This window comes from Eulemur rufifrons, chromosome 2, assembly GCF_041146395.1.
Source record: "Eulemur rufifrons isolate Redbay chromosome 2, OSU_ERuf_1, whole genome shotgun sequence".
Taxonomy (NCBI): Eukaryota; Metazoa; Chordata; class Mammalia; order Primates; family Lemuridae; genus Eulemur; species Eulemur rufifrons.
Window position 1 is genome coordinate 17408806 of NC_090984.1, and position 19307 is coordinate 17428112.

The 19307-nt window shown below is 47.8% G+C and overlaps 1 protein-coding gene across 1 annotated transcript; it reads left to right on the forward strand.

The window, feature by feature from the left end:
* Nucleotides 1–8227: 8227 nt before the first annotated feature.
* LOC138402054 (zinc finger protein 77-like) lies at nt 8228–15273 on the forward strand. The gene is made up of 4 exons (XM_069497728.1): nt 8228–8308; nt 11576–11702; nt 12869–13049; nt 13683–15273. The coding sequence occupies exons 1-4, from the start codon at nt 8306–8308 to the stop codon at nt 15016–15018; spliced, it is 1647 nt and encodes a 548-aa protein (XP_069353829.1). The 5' UTR covers nt 8228–8305; the 3' UTR covers nt 15019–15273.
* The last annotated feature ends 4034 nt before the right edge of the window (nt 15274–19307 follow it).

A 19307-nucleotide genomic window follows, 5' to 3' on the forward strand; every position in this document is an offset into this window, starting at 1 on the left:
GAGACCTGGAGGAGGAAGGAAACCAGCAGTGGGAGTCCCAGAAGGAAGAGCATTCTAGGCAGAGGGCACAGCCGGTGCAAAGGTCCTGGGGCAGGACAGCGCCTGGTGTGTTGGAGGCACAGTGAGGAGGCCCGTGTGGCTGGAGCAGAGTGAGGAGGGGAGAGAGGGAGGAGGGGAGGGCAGGGAGGGGACGGGGCAGGTTGTGCAGGGCCTAGTGGGCTGCAGGGAGGACTTGGGCTTTGACCCCGAGGGAGGTGGGAGCCATGGAGGGCTGTGGGCAGAGGAGGGCCAGGCCCTGATTCAGGTGCTCATGGGTGCCCTCTGGTGGCTGCTGCAGGGAGGACAGACTGTGGAGGGGCTGGGCGGGAACCGGGAACCAAGCCAGAGGGGACTATAGTGTTCCAGGTGGGAGGGAAGTAGGCAGATTTGGGATAGATTTTAAACTAATGACACACAGTGTTTTTAGGGTGAGCACCTGGAATGCTGGTGTTTTTATTTCTTAAGGCAGGAAGCCTGGGGCAGAGGCACCTCCAGGGGTAACAGGAGAGATCTAAGGAACAGCCGAGGGCCCAGGTGTAGACGAGATGAGACCTCGGGAGGGGTGGGGGTGGAGGAGGGAGGAGGGCCCAGGACAGAGACAGGGGAGACCCAGGGGCGTCCCAGAGAGGGGGGAGGGGAGCTGGGAAGAGTGTGGGGGCCTCGGTGTTCCCAGGAGAAGGGGACGCGCCGGGTGAGATGCTGCCAAGGAAGGCAGGGACTGAGACGTGACTGTTGGGTTTGGACACCGTGGGCACGGGCAGGTTCTGGGGACCAGAGGGCCAAAGCCTGGATGAGAAGGGGAGAGGAGGAGGAGGGGGGTGATGAGGGCTGACGGCTCTCCTGGGGCAAACAGAAGACAATGGGGTGAAGGGGGAACAAAAAATGCAAGGTCAAGAGGGGGTTTGTTTCTTCTTTCTTAGTTGTTTTGTTTTTAAGATGGGGTCTCATTCTGTCACCCAGGCTGGAGTGCAGTGGCGTCATCACAGCTCACTGCAGCCTCCAACTCCTGGGCTCAATAGATCCTCCTGCTTCAGCCTCCGCCTCCTGAGTAGCTGGGACTACAGGTGCAGCCACCACGCCTGGTTCTTTCCGCCACCCCTCTTTACAGTATATTCTGAGCACAGCAGCTGGAATAGTCCTTTACAGATTAAATCAGATCCTGTCCCTCCTGTGCTCAAACTCCTCCCATGGCTCCCACGTGCTTAGAGGCAAAGTCCAGGTCTTCAGAATGGCTTTTGAAGGCCCCCCCGGGTCTTTACCATGGCAGTGATCGCCCTCTGAGTGCACTCCCTTTACTTGAGCCCTAAAGGCCTCCCTGCTGGTCCTCAAACACGACCACGGGGCCTTTGCATGGGCTGCTCCTTCCACATGGAACACATTTGCTTGATATCAATATCGTCATGACACATCCTTCACCTACTTGGATTCTCAGCTCAAATACCACCTCCTGTAATCTATAAACTGTGTCCCTATAATCTTTTGAGAGCACCTACCTACTTTCTGGCATAAACAGACGATCCAAGCTTCTCTCTCTCTCTCTGTCTCTCTTTCTCTCTCTCCCCCTGCTCGTTTTATTTTTTTAGAGATGGAATCTCACTACATTGCCAAGGCTGGACTTGAACTCCTGGACTCAAGCGATCCTCCCGACTCAGCCTCTGGAGTAGCTGGGACTACAGTTGTGCGCCACTGCACCTAGGGATCCAGGCTCTTCCTCTGCCCATCCTGCCCCAGGCCTGGAATCAGCTGGGAACCTTTTTAAATATACAGATTTCTGAGCCCAACCTGGAGCTTCTAGTCAGTAGATTGGGGAGTAGAATCTGGGCGATTCCCAAGCGAGTAGTATCTTTCCAAAAAGCTTCCTGATGAGTCAGGGTGATGGGAGTGCTAAGAGGGGGGTAGCTGTGACTGTAGGAGGGCAACGCAAGAGAGCCTTGTGGTGTCGCCAGTGTCCCATATCTTGACTGTGGTGGCAGATTACACAGACTAGCCAGGTGACAAAATTGTATAGAACTCCTCTCTCTCTCTCTCTCTCTCACACACACACACACACACAGATAACCTGGATGTGATATTGCCCTTTAGTTTTGCAAAACGTTGCCATTGGAGGAATCTTGGCCCGGTGCAGAAAGGATCTGTCTGAATTATTTTCTTAGAACTGCATGTGACTCTACAATTATCTCAATAAAAATTTCAATGAGAAAAGAGACCTCCTAATAGAAATACAAGGAGGCAGTGTCATAACGGCAACACCAACAGCAGAGGCTACGGAAAGAAAATAAAGGCATACATCGGCTGCCGCTGGCAAGCAGTGATCATTTGGAGCGAAATGAATGAATTTCTCCTGTCATTGTCCAAGTATGATGCTTTACGGCAATAAATTTGAGAAGAAATAAAATTCAGGATTAAATAGAAAAACAAAAAAGCATCTGGGTGATTCGGGTAAGTGGCTTTTTTGGGAACTCCTTCCTGTTTTCAACCATAAACGATTCTAAAATTCCTTAAGGGAAAAATGTTACCAGTTATATTTTTGGCAAATACAGCAACAAAGCCAGAAACATAGGAAAAAGGATGAGAGAAAATGGTGGCAAACAATTAAAATCTTGCAAATTATTCTTTGATCATTGAGTAGCTACCTATTAACATATGCTATTTTGGGGTAACTTTTTATCTTGATATAACTTCAAAGTTACAGAAAACTTGCAAGAACAGTACCAAGAACTTCCGCATCCTTCTTCCACTTTTCCCAGTATTTTTTTCCCCATTTTGCTTTATCCTCTCTGGGTGTATATGAATATGTACACATAAATTATGTAAATTACGTCCCTTAACTCTAAGAGCAAGTAGCTTTCTTTGCCTTCCTTGGGTATTTCTGAAGAACAGCCAACTGAGCCGCTTTGAGAGTCAAAGGCGCCCTCTTGTGGTCATGCTTTTTCTCCGTTGAAAGAATTCTTTTTATATTCTGGGTACAGTTACTTGGTCAATATAGTTGGCCCTCTGTATCCCCGGGTTCTGTGTCCGCGGGTCCCATATTCGAGGTTTTTGGTCCCAAACCCACGGATTCAACTGACCGCAGAGCGAAAATATTTGAAAAAATAATAAATAACAATAGAACAAAACAACACACATTTTCAAAATACAGCATAACCACTATTTAGATAGCTTTGACAGGGTATTAGGTATTTTAAGTAACCTAGAGGCTGGGTGCGAAACAAATCTCCTGCAGACACCAAGGGATGCCTATAGATATATATTTCACAAATATTTTCTCTATGTTGTTGCTTGCTTTCTTGTGTTCTACATACTTGCTTTTTTTTTTTTTGAGACAGGGCCTAACTTTGTCACCCAGGCTGGAGTGCAATGGCCTCATAACAGCTCACCGCAACCTCGAATTCCTGGGCTCAGGCAAGCCTCAGTCTCCTGAGCAGCTGGGACTACAGGTGTGCGCCACCACGACCGGCTAATTTTTTCTATTTTTTGTAGAGACGGGGGGGGGGGGGGGGGGGGAGGGGCGAAGGAGGGAGGGGGCGGCGGGAAATGGTCTCACTCTTGCTCAGGCTGGTCTTGAACTCCTGACCTCAAGCCATCCGCCCAGAGTGCTAGGATTACAGGCCTGAGCCACCGTACCTGGCCAGATTTTCCCTACATTGAACCTGCTAGTTTAAGGCAGTTCCAGCCAGCTGTCCTAGTTCTTCCTGGGCTGCCATCCACTGCACACCTGAGAGTCTACAGGTGCCTGAGATGGAGGCTCAGCCAGGAGCTGCCTGCAGCCAGGCCTGACCCAGCCCCGCCTCTGTCACCCTGGGCCAGCTCTCCAGCACCAGGGAACATTGTGCCTAGAACCTGGAAGAGGCTGGGCCTGAGACCCCAGAAGGGGAGGACCTGAGGACTAGGGCAGGCTGGAGGCTCCCCGTGTGCAGAGCCTGGGGGCGGTACTGAGCAAAAGCACAAGTGCTCATAGCCACGCCCCTCTCCCTTACCTGAGTATAGTCCTCTTAGCACGAAACGCCAGTGGGCTATGTCATAGTATGCATGGTATTTATTAACATGGTTAACTTCTTGTCCCTCCCCACTGCAATCTGAGAAGGAAAAGAACTAGGATTTCTGTGCTCTGTTTACTGCTGTACCCTCTAGTGCAAAGAACAGAGTCTAGGACCTAAGAGATGCCCACATTTTTGCTTATGTACACAGAGAACGTCTTTGGAAGGTTATGTAAGGTTATCTGAAAATAAAGGCAAATACTGTTCATCTCTGGGGGATCGGGTGACAGGGTTGGAAGGCAAAGACTTCTATCCCCGGAATCTTTCCTGGTTCTACCCAAGGCACAGCAACAAAAAAATGCCCAAATGTGAAAATATGAGCTAGGGCGTCATCTAGCGGCCGGGACGGAATATCACAACGCATTCATTAGAAAAGCCACGTGTAGAAAAATGCATAAAACACGACCCCATTTCTGGAATAAATAAGACACTGAAGGAAGAAAAATTCCAACCATGGTAATATCTCTGTGTAGGAGTGTGTTAGCGCGGGGACAGTGCTGGCTGGAGGAAACGAGCATATATTGCTTATTTAAGCATTTATTGTTTATCAGGGTAATCTGGGGATTGCTGCGGGAGACCACGCCCCCAGCCTCTCCCCTGGGCCTCGTTCGGGCCGTAGCCACGCCCCGGGGCGGATCCCAGAGCAAACCACGCCGACAACGCCAATCTCGCGTCGGGCACGCCCTCGGGGGGGCGGATCCGGCCATAAGGCCCAATGGCATCCCAGAGGGCGGGAGAACTCGCTTCTTGCTCAGCCATTGGACAACACAGCCCGCCCCGCCCGTCTTTGAGGCTTCACCAATCCTAAGCCCCGGGCCTGCCTCCCTTTTCCACTCCTGGCAGACCCGGAAACGGAAGCATAAGTGCGGATTCGTGGCCCGCGGCGGGTGTCGCCCTTGCTGGCCGTATCGCCTCCTTAGGGCGGTTCCTCCGCTGTCCACCGCAGGACCTGGCCCCGCGTCTCTTGGTGACCCGTGCTAAGGGTGGAGAGGACGGTGCTGGGGTGGGTGGGTCAAAGGACAGGGGCGGAGTTCAAAGGGCAGGGGGCGGGCTCGTTTAATAGCGGATTCCAGGTCTGCGCCCCAGGAAGGTGGCTCCGGAGGCCGGTGGAACCGGGGGAGGCTCGGGGCGTTTTGTCCCCCTAGACCTTGGGACCTGCGGCGGTCCCACCGTAGGATTTGGTAGGGTGTAGGTGAAATTTGCTGAGTGGTTCCCTTTGGCTCAGAGCAAGTCAGGGCTGTGTAAAGGGGTCAGCTGCGGGTCTGGACTGCCAAATGGACCCAACTCCCGTTTCCTTGGGAACCACAAGATAAGATAGCTGTACATTGTTGTGTCCGGAACCCCCCTTATCTGAGCCCTGCACCTGTGTTGGAAATGGAGACGGACCCTCTGTGTCCGAGGGAATCAGATCCTGCAGGCAAGGGAGAGAAGTTTCATTCTTAACTGATAAAATTTCAGTCACAGGCTCTGATTTTCCTGGGCAGAGTTTTTAGCGAGTTAGAAGACAGGGATAGGTTAGACAAAGGTGTCCGTGGAGGAAATACTGTTTTCTATTAATTTTACAGGTGGCATCACCTGAGTCTGTTCTCCCAGCGTGATGCATATCCAGGCAGATATGCATATCCAAGCTTCTCTTTCGCAGCTGATTTTTTCTGTCTCGCTCATATCTTGTGCGCGGAGGCTGTCTGCTCAGCTGGTCACCAGCCTTGGGTTTCAGTCCTGGCCCAAAACCTTAATCAGCTCTCGAGTGTTATTAGGGAAGTTGTTTAAGTCTCTTAGTGCCTCAGTTTCCACAGTTGTAAAAGGAAAGTACGTAACGTAACCTGCATTTGTCATGTAGTGAGTTGATTACTATTGTGAACTCAGCACCGCAACCATCATCCTCATATAAACGTCTTAGGGCCCTAAAGGGCAGACGGCAGAGTTACAGCGGTTATGACTGGTTATGACCGTGGGCTTCGAAGAAAAGACTAATATCAATAAAGGGTCTAAAGCAGTGACAATGTCTGTAGACATTTTTGGCTCTTGCCACTGGCATCTAATGGGTGTGGAGATCACGAATGTTGCTCAGCACCACACAGTGAACAGGTCGGCTTCCCACCAGCTAGAATTATCCAAGGCTTTGAGAAACCCTGTACACAGCCTAGAGTAGACAGGTGTTCGTTAGATAACTGGCATTATTATTGTGTTATTTGTGAATTTGCATGGAGGAATGACTTTCCAATCCCAGGTAATTCGTTAATCTTCTCAACAAGGCAGTTAAACCATTTCCCAATTTGCTTTCTAATGGAATAATACAAAGTATAGAAGTAATACACAAATTTAAACATTTAGTCATATTTGCTGCACATATTTGTAAAACAATAACAGCTATTTCTCACCCTCCCTGCCCAGAGGTGGCCACTTTTTCTAATTTGACATGTAACCTTCTAGTCCATGTTTATGTAAGGTTTTTTTTATGTGTGTGGGTGATCTTTTATGTGTTTTTAAAATTTTATTTGAAATACAGTTTTATTCTGATTCTAAATAAAAAGGAATGAGAATGATGGCAATAAGATTTCACCACTGAATATTGTGATGTGACTGTAGCAGTCTTGTATTTGAAACTCAAGAAGGAAACCACTGTTTTCCAAAACAGCTAAATATGCAGGTCCAAACAATGAGGTGTTTTTTTTTTTTAGCTGCTGCATTCACTGTTCAAAGCCCTTTATCTCCTTCCACATCCGCTAGATGAACCACATGTTCTGCTGAGCTGGATAACAAAGTAGCACACGCACTGCACTGCTGACATCACAGGACAGCTGCCTGTGAAACTGGGACTTCTGATATTGGGCTCTAGCTTCATCCTCACGGGACATGATCCTTATCTGGGAGAGTTGTCTGAGTAATCTCTAAATTATGCTCATACTGCACTGTCAAAGCTGGGTCCGGGCCAGGAACGGTGACTCACACCTGTAATCTCAGCACTTTAGGAGGCCCAGGCAGGCAGGGGGATCTCTTGAAGCCAGGACTTTGAAACCAGGCTGGGCAACATAGCGAGACCCCTCCATCTCTACAGAAAAATTAGCTGGTGCCTGTCTGTAGTCTCAGCTACTGAGGAGGCTGAGGTAGGAGGATCTCTGATGCCAGCAATTTGAGGCTGCAGTGAGTTCAGCGAGCTATGATGATACCACTGCACTCACTCTAGCTGAGGCAACAGAGCAAGACTCCTGTCTCAAATAAATAAAAATAAAGAATTTTCAGGTCCAACTCCAAAGTTATTTAAGCTTTTATTATTTTTTATTAAATCAGTTAAAATAAGAATTTGATTGTCATAGGGATATGACAGTCTTGTACATTTTAACATTTCTCTAGGGACACACACAAAGACGGACCTAAAAAAGTTGTGTTTTTTTCCCCAGTATCGAATGTACACAAGCATTTTAAAGAACATCTCAGATCTAGTGGCATCCTCCCCTAGCCAGGGCTGCGGGCTCCAGTCTCCCCCCGCCGCCCCCCACACCGCCCGGGCAGAGGTGTCTGGTCTCCAGCCCCAGCTCTCGGGCTGGGCCGGGCCTTCGCAGCGTGCGTGGTCCGACGACCACGCGGGGCCGACGTGGTGACGTCACGCCGAGGGTCTTGTCTGAGACGCGGAGCGCAGACCCGGGGACCCCGCAGAACGCCAGGCCGTCCCGTCCCGTCCTGGCCCCCCCTGCCCCGGACAAGAAAGCTGGGTGGGAAAACTGAGCCTGGAGTTCCCGGCCTCGTCCGGGAGGGGCCGCCCCGGGCCAGACCGAGTTCACCTAGACGTGAAGGTCCCCGGGTAGGCACGGTCAGGCACCGGTGTGCGCGACGCGCTTGTCACTCGGGCTGCAGGGGCGGGGCCTAGAGAACTATCCAATCAGGGGAGACAGGGGCGGTGCTCAGGGGGACAATGGGGAGAGCTGGGGCGGGACTCAGAACTGTCCAATCAGGGACACGAAGTCGAAGTCTGGAGGAACTGCCCAATCAAGGGATCCAGGGGTGCGCGCGCCTGGGTAGCTGCCCAATGAAGGGAGCTGACGTCACAGCACCTTCCAATCAGGGCCGCCTTGGCCTCTGGCTCTGTCTAGTCTCCGAGGCTGGGCCGTCGCTGTCCCCGTGACCGCGCGTGCCCCGCTTGTCCCGAGCGGCCCAGGTGTCCCAGTTCCCGGCGCGCTCACCCGTACGGGCCGCGGCGCTGCCCCGGAGAGCCCAGGAGCCGGCGGGACATGGTGAGTGCGCGGGGCCGGGGAGGGGGCGGGGACGACCCCGGGAGGACGGCGCGGGGGGACGGGCACTGAGCCCGCGAGCGCCGCGGTCACCTAGCCGGGCCGGGCCGGGCCGGAGCGGGGTGGGACCTGCCCTGGAGCCCGTCAGATAACATCAGATCCTGGCTGGAGGAGGGGGGACTTTATCAAAAAGGCTGTTGGCACAGGGACAAGCGACAGTCTCGAGCCTGCAGGTCTCGACACCAAACGGGGAGGGCTTTACTGTCACGCACGGAAGGGGCGAGGAGGAATTCCAAGGGGACGTGGGGCAAACGGGACGGGGGTGACAGCTAACGTACTCTCCGCAGTCAGCCAGCCTGGGGCCCCTGTTGCTCTGCAGTTTAGGGCTTGCTCAGACGGGTCGGGGGGAGGGGCGCCGGAAGTTCAGAGGCCTGTGGAGGGGAAAGAATTCTCAGTAAAGTTTGGGAAGAAATGGAACATTGCGAACACGTGATCAAACCTGTCAAAGAATCCAAACACAGTAAGGAGAGACTTATATGAAAAAGGATTATTGCAAGATGTCGGGGGTGGGGAGAGAAGGGACTGTTGCAAGAGGGAGCGGGGCCTGTTTGAATAGGGACAGGGGGCTAATGCCATAGGGTTGGGGTCCTATTGCAATAGGGCAGGGGTGGTAGTGCAATAGGGTTGGGAGCTGTTGCAATAAGGCAGGGGAAATGCAAGAGGGGCATGGGGACAGCTGATATTAGGCTGGGGGACGGATGCTGTGGTGGCAGGGAGACCACTGCAATAGAACACTCTGACCAGGTCTGCAAGCATCTGAAGAGTTGGGTAAAAAGAGTTTTTCTTTTCTAGAGGGGGGTGAATAGGGTAGAAAGAAGCAGCTGTGGGGAGGTGGGATGGAAAGGCTGGCACAATGGGATAGTAGACCCGAGAATGTTTCACCCTGATGCCAGCCTGTTTTCAGCAGGGCTGCCATCTGGCTCAGGGTGGGGACATGCAGGGGCCTGGAGGAAGGAGAGAAGCTTAACCCAGAGCTTGACTATAAGACAATTTGTTCCAGTTGATCAGTGGGGACAACCAGGTCACCTAATCATTTCTGAGACGAAGACTGGGAATTTGGAGGGTCTGGGTCTGGCTTTGTCAACTGTGTGAGTCTTACCTAAGTTATATGGGAAGGGTGGGTCCTCGGAGTTTCCCATTCCAGAACACAGCAGGGTGGGAGGATTCCTTTAACCTTTGCTGTTTTCCAGGAGGACAGGTCTCAAATAAAAGTCGACATTGTCGCCTGACAGCTGTGACCAGCCCTGTCTGTGTCCAGCCTCAGGTTTCAGTAAATGTAAAATAATGAATTCTGTTCATCTTTTTCTTGTCCTTAATGAGGGTAGTAAGTTCCTCAGGTGTGTTCCTCACCTTTTGCTGCTGCCTTGCGTTATTCCGGGGCTGAGCCTCAGAATGCTGCCATGGAAAAATGGCTCAGATTCAGAAAGGTGAAGACATGGTGAAAAGATTCGTGAAAACAGTGACTGACGCAGGGTGCAGGGTTTGTGAGAAGGTGTGATTCTGTTCCGTTTCATGTTAGTATCTGATCATCGTAGATTCACGCAGGTTCTATAAAATGTGACCTGTAGTACTGAGCAGTGTCAGTTCTGATTAGTTGATTTACAGTCAATTTGTTTATCATGAGCATAGGTGTTAACTGATACCTGTTTTCTGCTAGGGACCCTTAGTGTAATAGAAAGCCTTTTATCTCATTTGGAAAAGAAAAAAGTCTTTTATCCTTGAACACAGGCTGGAAGCGGTGATTCTGCTGCATTCTTAGTCAGACCTTGGGTGTAAGGGACCTTGGCTTGAAGAAGATGTAGCACGTGAAGTGGGAAACTGTTGCACTTTGCACCATTTCTGTGTTCTTTGATGAACATTGCTTGTCAATGCAGATGTCCGCCTATTCTGATACTGCTAAGATTTTTGGATAGGGATGGATGTTGAATAAGGATGAACTCCTTGTTTCGGGCATCTATTAAGATGATTTGACAGTTTTTCTTTTGATGTGGTATTTCGACAGATTTTATTAGATGAGTTCATAGCATTTTATTGTAGGCTAGAATACGTATAGAACTTTCATAAGACAATTGCACAGTCACTGAAGCATTCTGGAATGAACATTGTGCAGAGACAACCAGCCCAAGTCTTGGAAGAAGCTTTCACATTAGATATCCCCTTCGACATGATACATAGTGGTTGGCCCCTCTCTTCAGATTAGGCCAATATGTTGAATTATTAGGAGATAGTTTTCTTGCTTTTCTTCATGGTTTTATCACTTGTGTGTGCATCTGTAAGTCAAGATATTTTTGCATGTGTATTTTGTATGCAAATGGCACCCTACTGTGTGTGTGTGTGTGTACTACTGTATGTCAGATTTCTTTTTTTTCTTAGATTTCAGGAACTTATTTTTTGTTTAGATGATCTCTGATTTATTTTTCATAATCGTGTGCTCTTCGTGGGTATGGGGTCCTCCCGTATTTCTCTAAAGATACTAATTATATATGTTTTTTTCCTGTTAAAGTCGCTTGTGGCCATTGTACCCTCAGATCTTTGAGCAGCTCTGTTTGTGGTGCCCCTTTCCTTTAATTCTGTGCACTTGGTTATTTATTTGAGAGGCCCTGCTGGCTTGACAGATTCTTCAGGAAGCAGGTTCTGTTCTTACTGAACAGGTGTTGCCAGGCCCCAGAGCGCTGGCCTGCCTCCCTGTCCACAGTGTCCACATCCTCCTGGAGGGAGACCATATCTCTGGTGGGGTGTGATGGGCCTAGACCAGATTCATTGCCTCTGTTACCTTCTGAGATAGGAGTTCAAATCAAGCAGCGTTGGGAATCTGTCCTAAGTGTTTGCAACATCCTGACCTTCTCGTACCAGTTCTTGGAGCTGAATAAGAAATGATAAATTTTGAGCAGGACACATGTCAATTTCCATGTTACCTGAATGAGGATTTCATAGATCAGTCTTTACCCTGCCCCCAAATAAGCTCTATCTTTGTAATTTTAAGTCTATACCAGTTATCATTGCACTTTGTTTCATGTTTCCAGAGCACCTGCCACTGCGTGTGTTGCATTTTTTGCACATTATTTGTTATCTCACAAGAATGTATGGTCCACATAGTTCAGGATTCCTGTCAGCTGAGTCCAGTTCCCTAGATTGTCAGCCTCACCCATCCTCCTGTACACACGGGGGCAGATAGTGCCTTGCTGACATAGAACATGTGGGATGTTTTAGGACTCAGTGGTCTTTGAGGAGGTGGCTGTGAACTTCACCCCAGAGGAGTGGGCTTTGCTGGATCATGCTCAGAGGAACCTCTACCGAGATGTGATGCTGGAGACCTTCAGGAACCTGGCCTCCCTGGGTAAGGATGACACCGTCCCTTCACTGTATATCTAGAGAGCAAATGTATCTTGTCTTTTTAAAGTTTGAGCTCAGAAATTGAAATATACTGGAAAAGAGACAGACATGATCCCAACCCTCAAGACACATGGAGTCAAAAGACTTCTCTGTGAAAACAAAGTTGGTTTTTATTTATTTATTCTTGAGACAGGATCTTGCTGGGTTGCTCAGGCTTGTCCTGAACTCATGGGCTCAAGCAATCCTCCTGTCTCAGCCTCTCGAGTAGCTGGGATTACAGGCACAAGCCACCATGCCCAGCTGATGAAAACAGAGTTTCGTGTATTATTGAAATTTTATTTTTCTTGATTACCAGACTTGAGGCTCCCTATGTTTTATAAGTGTGAGCTTCATCTCCAGTGTCACATTGGGGCAACGAAAGCAGCTCTGTAGGTTCATCCTTGTGAAAGTTATACTGTGATTAATCCACATTTGAGGTGGCAATTTTCCTGCAATTATACCCACACTTAATCATCGTCAATGGTCTAGAAGACCAAGGTATTGGCCTGTCTCGTGGAGGTGTTTCTTACTCTCATCATGTAATTTTCTCCGTGAGTGTATGGCAGCCACATACAGCCATCTCATCTCCTAAGGACAGCTGGGGACAGTGCAGAAATGTTTCATATAGGGCCTCTATGCACGCGAGTGCCTTGGGAGGAATAGGTTTTGGATGAGGAGATTCTGTTTGGACATGTCAGTTAGAAACATAGATGCTTCTCTGTTTAAGAAGGGGGAAGTTTGTCCTCTCCCTTGGCTGCTTTGTTTGATATTTTTTCCATCCTTCTCTGGGGAAGACCTTCTGTATTTCCTCTTATAGAGATAGCATTTGGGCATGTGGATTTTGCTCACTCCCTTCCTACTTTGCTTTTCTGATAATATTCTACTTATCTCAACAACAGTCTCCATCTGTTCTTAGTAAACAGGCTGTCATTTTGATGCATTCTTTACTATTGCCAAAGTCCCAGATAGACGAGGTCCTCAGTCTCACATTGGTGGCATGTCTGTCCTTATAAAATGTGGTTACAATTTTGGATCAATACATGAAAAGAAATCCACATGTGGTCTATTTTCTTTCTTCTATTCCACCATTTCCCCACCCAGGGAATTAAATTGTGTCACTAATTGTTGCAGATTGTTGCATTTATGTTAGAACCAATGGATCAAGTTCTCGGCAGGATATTTTGGGGAATGAAGCATCCAATGGTGAGAAAATTGTAAAATTCACAAGAAATGATTCCTGGTCTATTTTTGGAGAAAACTCGAGACTTCATAACGTTGAAGATCAGCACCAAATCCCAGAGAGGCATTTGAGGTGAGTGGTGCTCAACCAGAGGAATGAGTATCTCAGCAAGTATAAGACAAACTTGAAATTAAAGAATAAATGTATTTGAAAGGCCAAGATGAGAGGATTATTTGAGGCCAGGAATTCGAGACCAGCCTGGGCAACATAGCAAGACCCCATCTCTACAAAAAATTTTAAAATTAGCTGGGCATGGTGATGTGCATCTGTAGTCCCAGCTACTCAGGAGGCTGAGGTAGGAGGATGGCTTGCACCCAGGAGTTGGAGGCTGCGGTGAGCTATGATGATGCCACTGTACTCCAGCCTGTGTGATGGAGCAAGACTCTGTCTCAAAAAAAAAAAAAAAAAAAAATGCCAAAAAGAGCATGTATAAACCTAGCTAAACTATTTTTTACTCAGGGAGTTTTCATAGGATAATATTTTCATAAATTTGATGTTAAGTATCTGAAATATAATCAGTTATAAACAATATCCAGAAACCCCATATGTATGAAACACTGTGACAGTTATGGCTATAGTTGAGCCTCCACCCAGCACCTTAAGATTATTCCACTTGGAAACAATGTTGATGATGTTGGAAATGTACTCATTCGGTGAAAATGGTTAATCGTTAATGACTAACAGTGTGCTTACTATTTTAAACAGAAGCCAGTTGGTGGAGAGCCTCTCTGAAAGTAGTGAAAGTCATAAATGTGGAGAAACAGTGAGCCAGATTGAGAACTTTATTGTGCACAAGAGTTGTGCTATGGAAGTTAAGCCCAGCGAATGTACTAAATGTGGCAAAGCCTTCAAGAATCACCAAAAGTCTCGCACTGGACAGAGACCGTATCACTGTGGGGCATGTGGGCAAGTCTGCAGTTGTCTTTTGTGCCAGAGCCCTCATGTGGGAACTCACATTGTGGAGAAACCCTGTAAATATCAGGACTCCAGGAGAGCATCTAAGAAGTATGTGAAAAATGTCAGCAGTAAAAAATCTTATGAATGTAAGAAATGTGGAAAGGCTTCCATGTGTCCCTCTTCTTTTAGGGGACATGTGCGAGGTCACTGTGGACAGAAAACACATGCATGTAAAGTATGTGGGAAAACATTCATGTATCACTCCTACCTTGCACGACACATAAGAACCCACACTGGAGAGAAACCCTATGAATGTAAGGAGTGTGGGAAGGCCTTCAGTTGTCCCTCGTACTTTCAAGAACACGTTAGAACACACACTGGAGAGAAACCATACGAATGTAAGCATTGCAGAAAAACATTCAATTGTTACTCATCTTTTAGAGATCATGTGAGAACGCACACTGGAGAGAAACCCTATCAATGTAAACATTGTGGAAAAGCCTTCACTTGTTACTCATCTCTGCGAGAACATGGGAGAACACACAGTGGAGAGAAACCCTACGAATGTAAGCAGTGTGGCAAAACCTTCAGGTATCCCTCATCCCTGCGCGCACACGGGAGAATGCACACTGGAGAGAAACCTTACACGTGTAAGCAGTGCGGGAAAGCCTTTGGTTGTCCCACTTACCTTAGAAGACACGTGAAAACACATAGTGGCGTGAAACCCTATGAATGTAAGGAGTGTGGGAAGGCCTACAGGTTTTCCTCATCCCTTCGAATACATGTGAGAACGCACACTGGAGAGAAACCCTTTGAATGTAAGCATTGTGGAAAAGCCTTCAGTTGTCACTCCTCCCTTCAAGAACACGTGAGAACGCATAGTGGGGAGAAACCTTATGAATGTAAGCAATGTGGGAAAGCCTTTAGCCATTCTCAGTATTTTAAAAAACATGTGAAATCACACAGTGGAGTAAAACCCTATGAATGTACAGAATGTGGGAAAGCCTACAGCTGTTCTTCATCCCTTCGAGTGCATGTGAGGACGCACACTGGCGAGAGACCGTACGAATGCAAGCACTGTGGGAAAGCCTTCAGGTATCTCTCATCCCTTCAAGCACATGTGAGAACACATGCTGGAGAGTAACTCTGAGAATACAATGATGTGTGAAAGTGTTCACTCAATCTCAAAACCTTGTTGTAAATACAAAAACAAAATAAAAAACCCATGTTAGTAAGAAACCTTATATATGTAGAGAATGTGAGAAAACTTTCTGGTATAGTACTTACTTTGTACAAGAAAACTCAAGAGTAGGAGAGAAATCTCTTTATTATTGTGATATCACCTTCTAAGTGTCTCAGCCTTAATAATGAATCCTGGTGTATTAATTTCTAGTTCACGTTTGGGATATAACAATTTAAATATCCTGTTTTGTACCTTTTCAGCTATATTAATATTTTGTTATATAGAACTTTAATTGTATGGTTATTTAAAACCTTTATTTACATTACAATGTCTTTTGGACCCAGAGGTGATAAAGTGTTTTTTCTTTTCATGTACAATTTTACATGGTACCAGATGAAATGTTTTCTGATTTTTACTTTCCATTATGTTTCCAGCGTGTGATCATGATGAGACTTTGGTGTTGAAAATTTTTTCCAGTCCACAGTTGCAGGTACTGGCGTTTGCCGTCACGCTATGCGCCCCTTCAGTCCTTCTTACTGGAAGACATACCCTCCACATTTGTTGGTCACTAATGGATACCACATGTGTATAATTCACAGACATTAGTACTTGTGGAGGACTCTTGAAAGAGGTCATCAACTGATTTATGGTCATGTGTCACATTTTCTCGTTGTCCTTAATCTTGGTTGGAAATTGGACCCACTGCATTAAGAAGAGAGACCTCTGGCATAAAGATGAAAGTTAGTGTATAGATGGTTCTATTTAATTGTATTGTCAACCTTAATAACCATGGAAACCACATATCCTAGACCCCCTTCTGTTTATGGTTCTGAGTTAAAGTTTACGAGAAGGGGAAAGTACATGAGTTTTGGGAAGTAGAAGGGAAGAAGCCATTATTCTCAGTTCTTCACTATTATCAGGTTACGGAGACATCATAACCTAGTGGGCCCAGGTTACAACACATTTTTCTGACTTCTGGCTCTGCTGAGCTAGAAAAGGCCCAAAGCAAACAACATATTTGACTTTATTTCCTCTTAGGCAGCACACTCTGCAGACTTTTCCACAAACTTCCCCATCATAGACCCTCTTTGCTATTCAGGCCTGCACAGATCCCCTGATTGCACTGTAGCTCTGTGGGTTTCATCAGGCTATTTCTGGCCTGTTGCATTTAGTGATCTCTCATTCTGTGAACCCCTTTATCTCCAACTCTTCTGATATTTACAGCATGTCTGTAGCAATCTTGTTCCTTAATGGTAGCTCTGTTTCCTGACCACCCTGGCAGGTTTAATGTTGCAGCCAAAATGCCAAAAACTTAAGTGCCTGGCTGCATTGTTGAGGGGCTGCATTGTTGAATCTGCCATTTTATTTCCAACAGGTTATGATTCCCATTGTCTGTGGCCCCAAAGTTTATTGTTCATTGAGCTACATGACCTTCCGTGTGACCTCCTGGAAAGCTTAAAGAGCTTAAGTGAAATAGACTGATATTCTTTTTCTGGTGTCACAGTTGTGTCCATACCTGTTTCACCATGTAAAAAAAAAATATTCCTTAGAAGATGAGAAGCTTCAGATCCATTTTGGGTATGTAGACATTTTCATCCAATTCGACAAAGCCAATGGTTGGACAAAATTTTGTAATGCAGGAGTCAATATCTTAATTGCCCACGTTAACCAGAACTTATCCCAATATAATTATTTTTCAGGTCCTAATCATGATGTCTTGAAATGAGTATATGAAAGAACCTAGTTCTTTTAACTTCTCTGTGAAAGACATTGTAGAGCAATTTCCACCTTATATGACAGATATCACAATGCCGTTTTACAGATGGGAAACTGAAGTTAAGAGAAGTAAATTCAATTATCCAAGACAGTAGACATTATTCATATGGTAGCCTGATTTCAACCCAGGTTTGGGAAGTAACACTGCATGCACAGAATACATCTCGTCTTTTTTTTTTTTTTTTTGAGACAGAGTCTCACTCTGTTGCCTGGGCTAGAGTGAGTGCCGTGGCGTCATTCTAGCTCACAGCAACCTCAAACTCCTGGGCTTAAGCGATCCTACTGCGTCAGCCTCCCGAGTAGCTGGGACTACAGGCATGCGCCACCATGCCCGGCTAATTTTTTTTTTGTGTGTGTGTGTGTGTGTGTGTGTGTGTGTGTGTATATATATATATATATTTTTTTTAGTTGTCCATATAATTTCTTTCTATTTTTAGTAGAGACGGGGTCTCACTCTTGTTCAGGCTGGTCTTGAACTCCTGAACTCGAGCGATCCGCCCGCCTCGGCCTCCCAGAGTGCTAGGATTACAGGCGTGAGCCACCGCGCCCGGCCAAGAATACATCTCGTCTTAAAGCATCAAGGTGTTCTTGGCATTTCAGTTACCACATATATATGAGTATAATATCTATTTGCATGTTTTAATATGTAACAGTTTACCATACACATGTTATTTGATCTTCACAGAATGGACACTATAGATATTTTAGCCTTTTTCACACTTTAGACTTAGGAAAGTGATTCCCCAGCTTGCATAGCAATCAAAATATTCAAAGGTACACCACAGTCTGCGGTGTTTTGCTCTACTTGCTGAGCCCTGCTTCAGTGCGAGGTCTCCATCCTCTCCCAGGGCAGAGGTTTCAGGCCTCAAGCCCCAGCGCCCGGGCTGGGCGGGGCCTCTGCGGTCAGTCGTCTGCGCGGAGCTGACGTGGTGACGTCACGCTCAAAGTTCTTATCTGAGACGCGCAGCACAGTCCCAGGGACGTCACGGCCCAGGCCCGGCCAACCCCGCAGGAGCCGAGGCTACCCCGGTCCCGCCCTGGCCCCTCCTGCCCCGGACAAGGACGCTAGGTGGGGAAACTGAGTCTGGAGTTCCCGCGCGCGTCCGAGAGGAGGACGCGGGAGGGGCTGCTGACTGCGTTGAGAGGTCGGTGTCCGCCCCCGGCCCAGATGCGAAGGTCCCCGGACGGGTGAGCGGGGTCACACATGGGTGTTCTCGAGGGGCCTGTCAGGCTGCAGGGGGCAGGTCGTAGGGAACGATCCAATCTGGTCAGGGTCTAACCAGGGACGCTAAATGGAAGTCTGGAGGAACTGCGCAGTCGAGGGCGCCCGCGGGGGACGACTTGGAAACTGTCCAATCAGGGGAGCTGACGTCGGCAGCACCTTCCAATCAGGGGCGCCGCGGCCCGAGCCCTGTCCAATCAGGCCGTGAAGGCCGATCCTCGCTGTTCTCGCAGCTCCCCGAGCCCCCCCGCCGCCCGGGCGTTTCCGTTTCCGGCGTGCACACGTGGTGGGGCGGGCCATAGCGCCGCTGGGAGCCCGGGAGCGGGGCTGGGACACGGTGAGTGCGGGGGGCCGGGAGCAGAGCTGGGGAGGGGGCGGTGCGAAGTGGCCTGAGCCGGCGGGACCCGGTATCCACCCCTGAGTCCCAGCTGGGGCTGAGGGACGCGGGGAAAACCCCCATCCGGGGAGCTCCTGAGTCCATGTGCGACGTCGTCACAGTGCGAAGGGGTCAGGGGCTCAGGGAGCAGTTTGGAGGGACAACTGGAGTTGGGGGGTGACCCGCCCTGGGGCTGACAGGAGTGTTCCATTGCAGCCCAATAACTCTTTTATGAAGGCTTTGGTTTTCAGTAAATGTAAAATTATGAATCCTTCAGGCCTAAATTTTGTTCGACCTGGTAAGAATAATAATTTTCTCAGATTTCTTTATCTTCTGTTGCTGCCTACTGCTACTCAGGAACTTACCCTGAGAGTGCTGCTGTGAAAAAGCGTGGCAGTAATTTTGTCTCTTCCATTGAGGTAAAGAAAATGCATGCACTTGCACTCCTAAAAGTGAGGAGGATGAAGAGATGGATTTAAAGTATTCATATACATCCTTGTCACTCTTCTGTGCAGAGTGCAGAGTTCGTGACAATGTGTGATCCTGTTCTATCTCTTGTTAATTGTCTGGGCATCAGATTAATGCAAATTCTGGAAAATGTGACCCATAAAACGAAGGAGTGTTCAATTCTGATTAATCGACACACAACTTGTTATCGTTTCTCTTTTAACACATTGACTGCCATACTGGAAAAAATTTTTTTGCCTGGGTCCACCGTGTTTCATTAAAACAAAATGATCCTTTCTAATTTGTTATTTTTTGTTGCTTTCTGTGCGTCAGTTATGAGCAACGTAATCCACGTTTTTAGAATTAAATTGTCAATGTTCATTGTAACAATGAGAACATCAACCAGTCAGATTTTCACAAACCAACTGC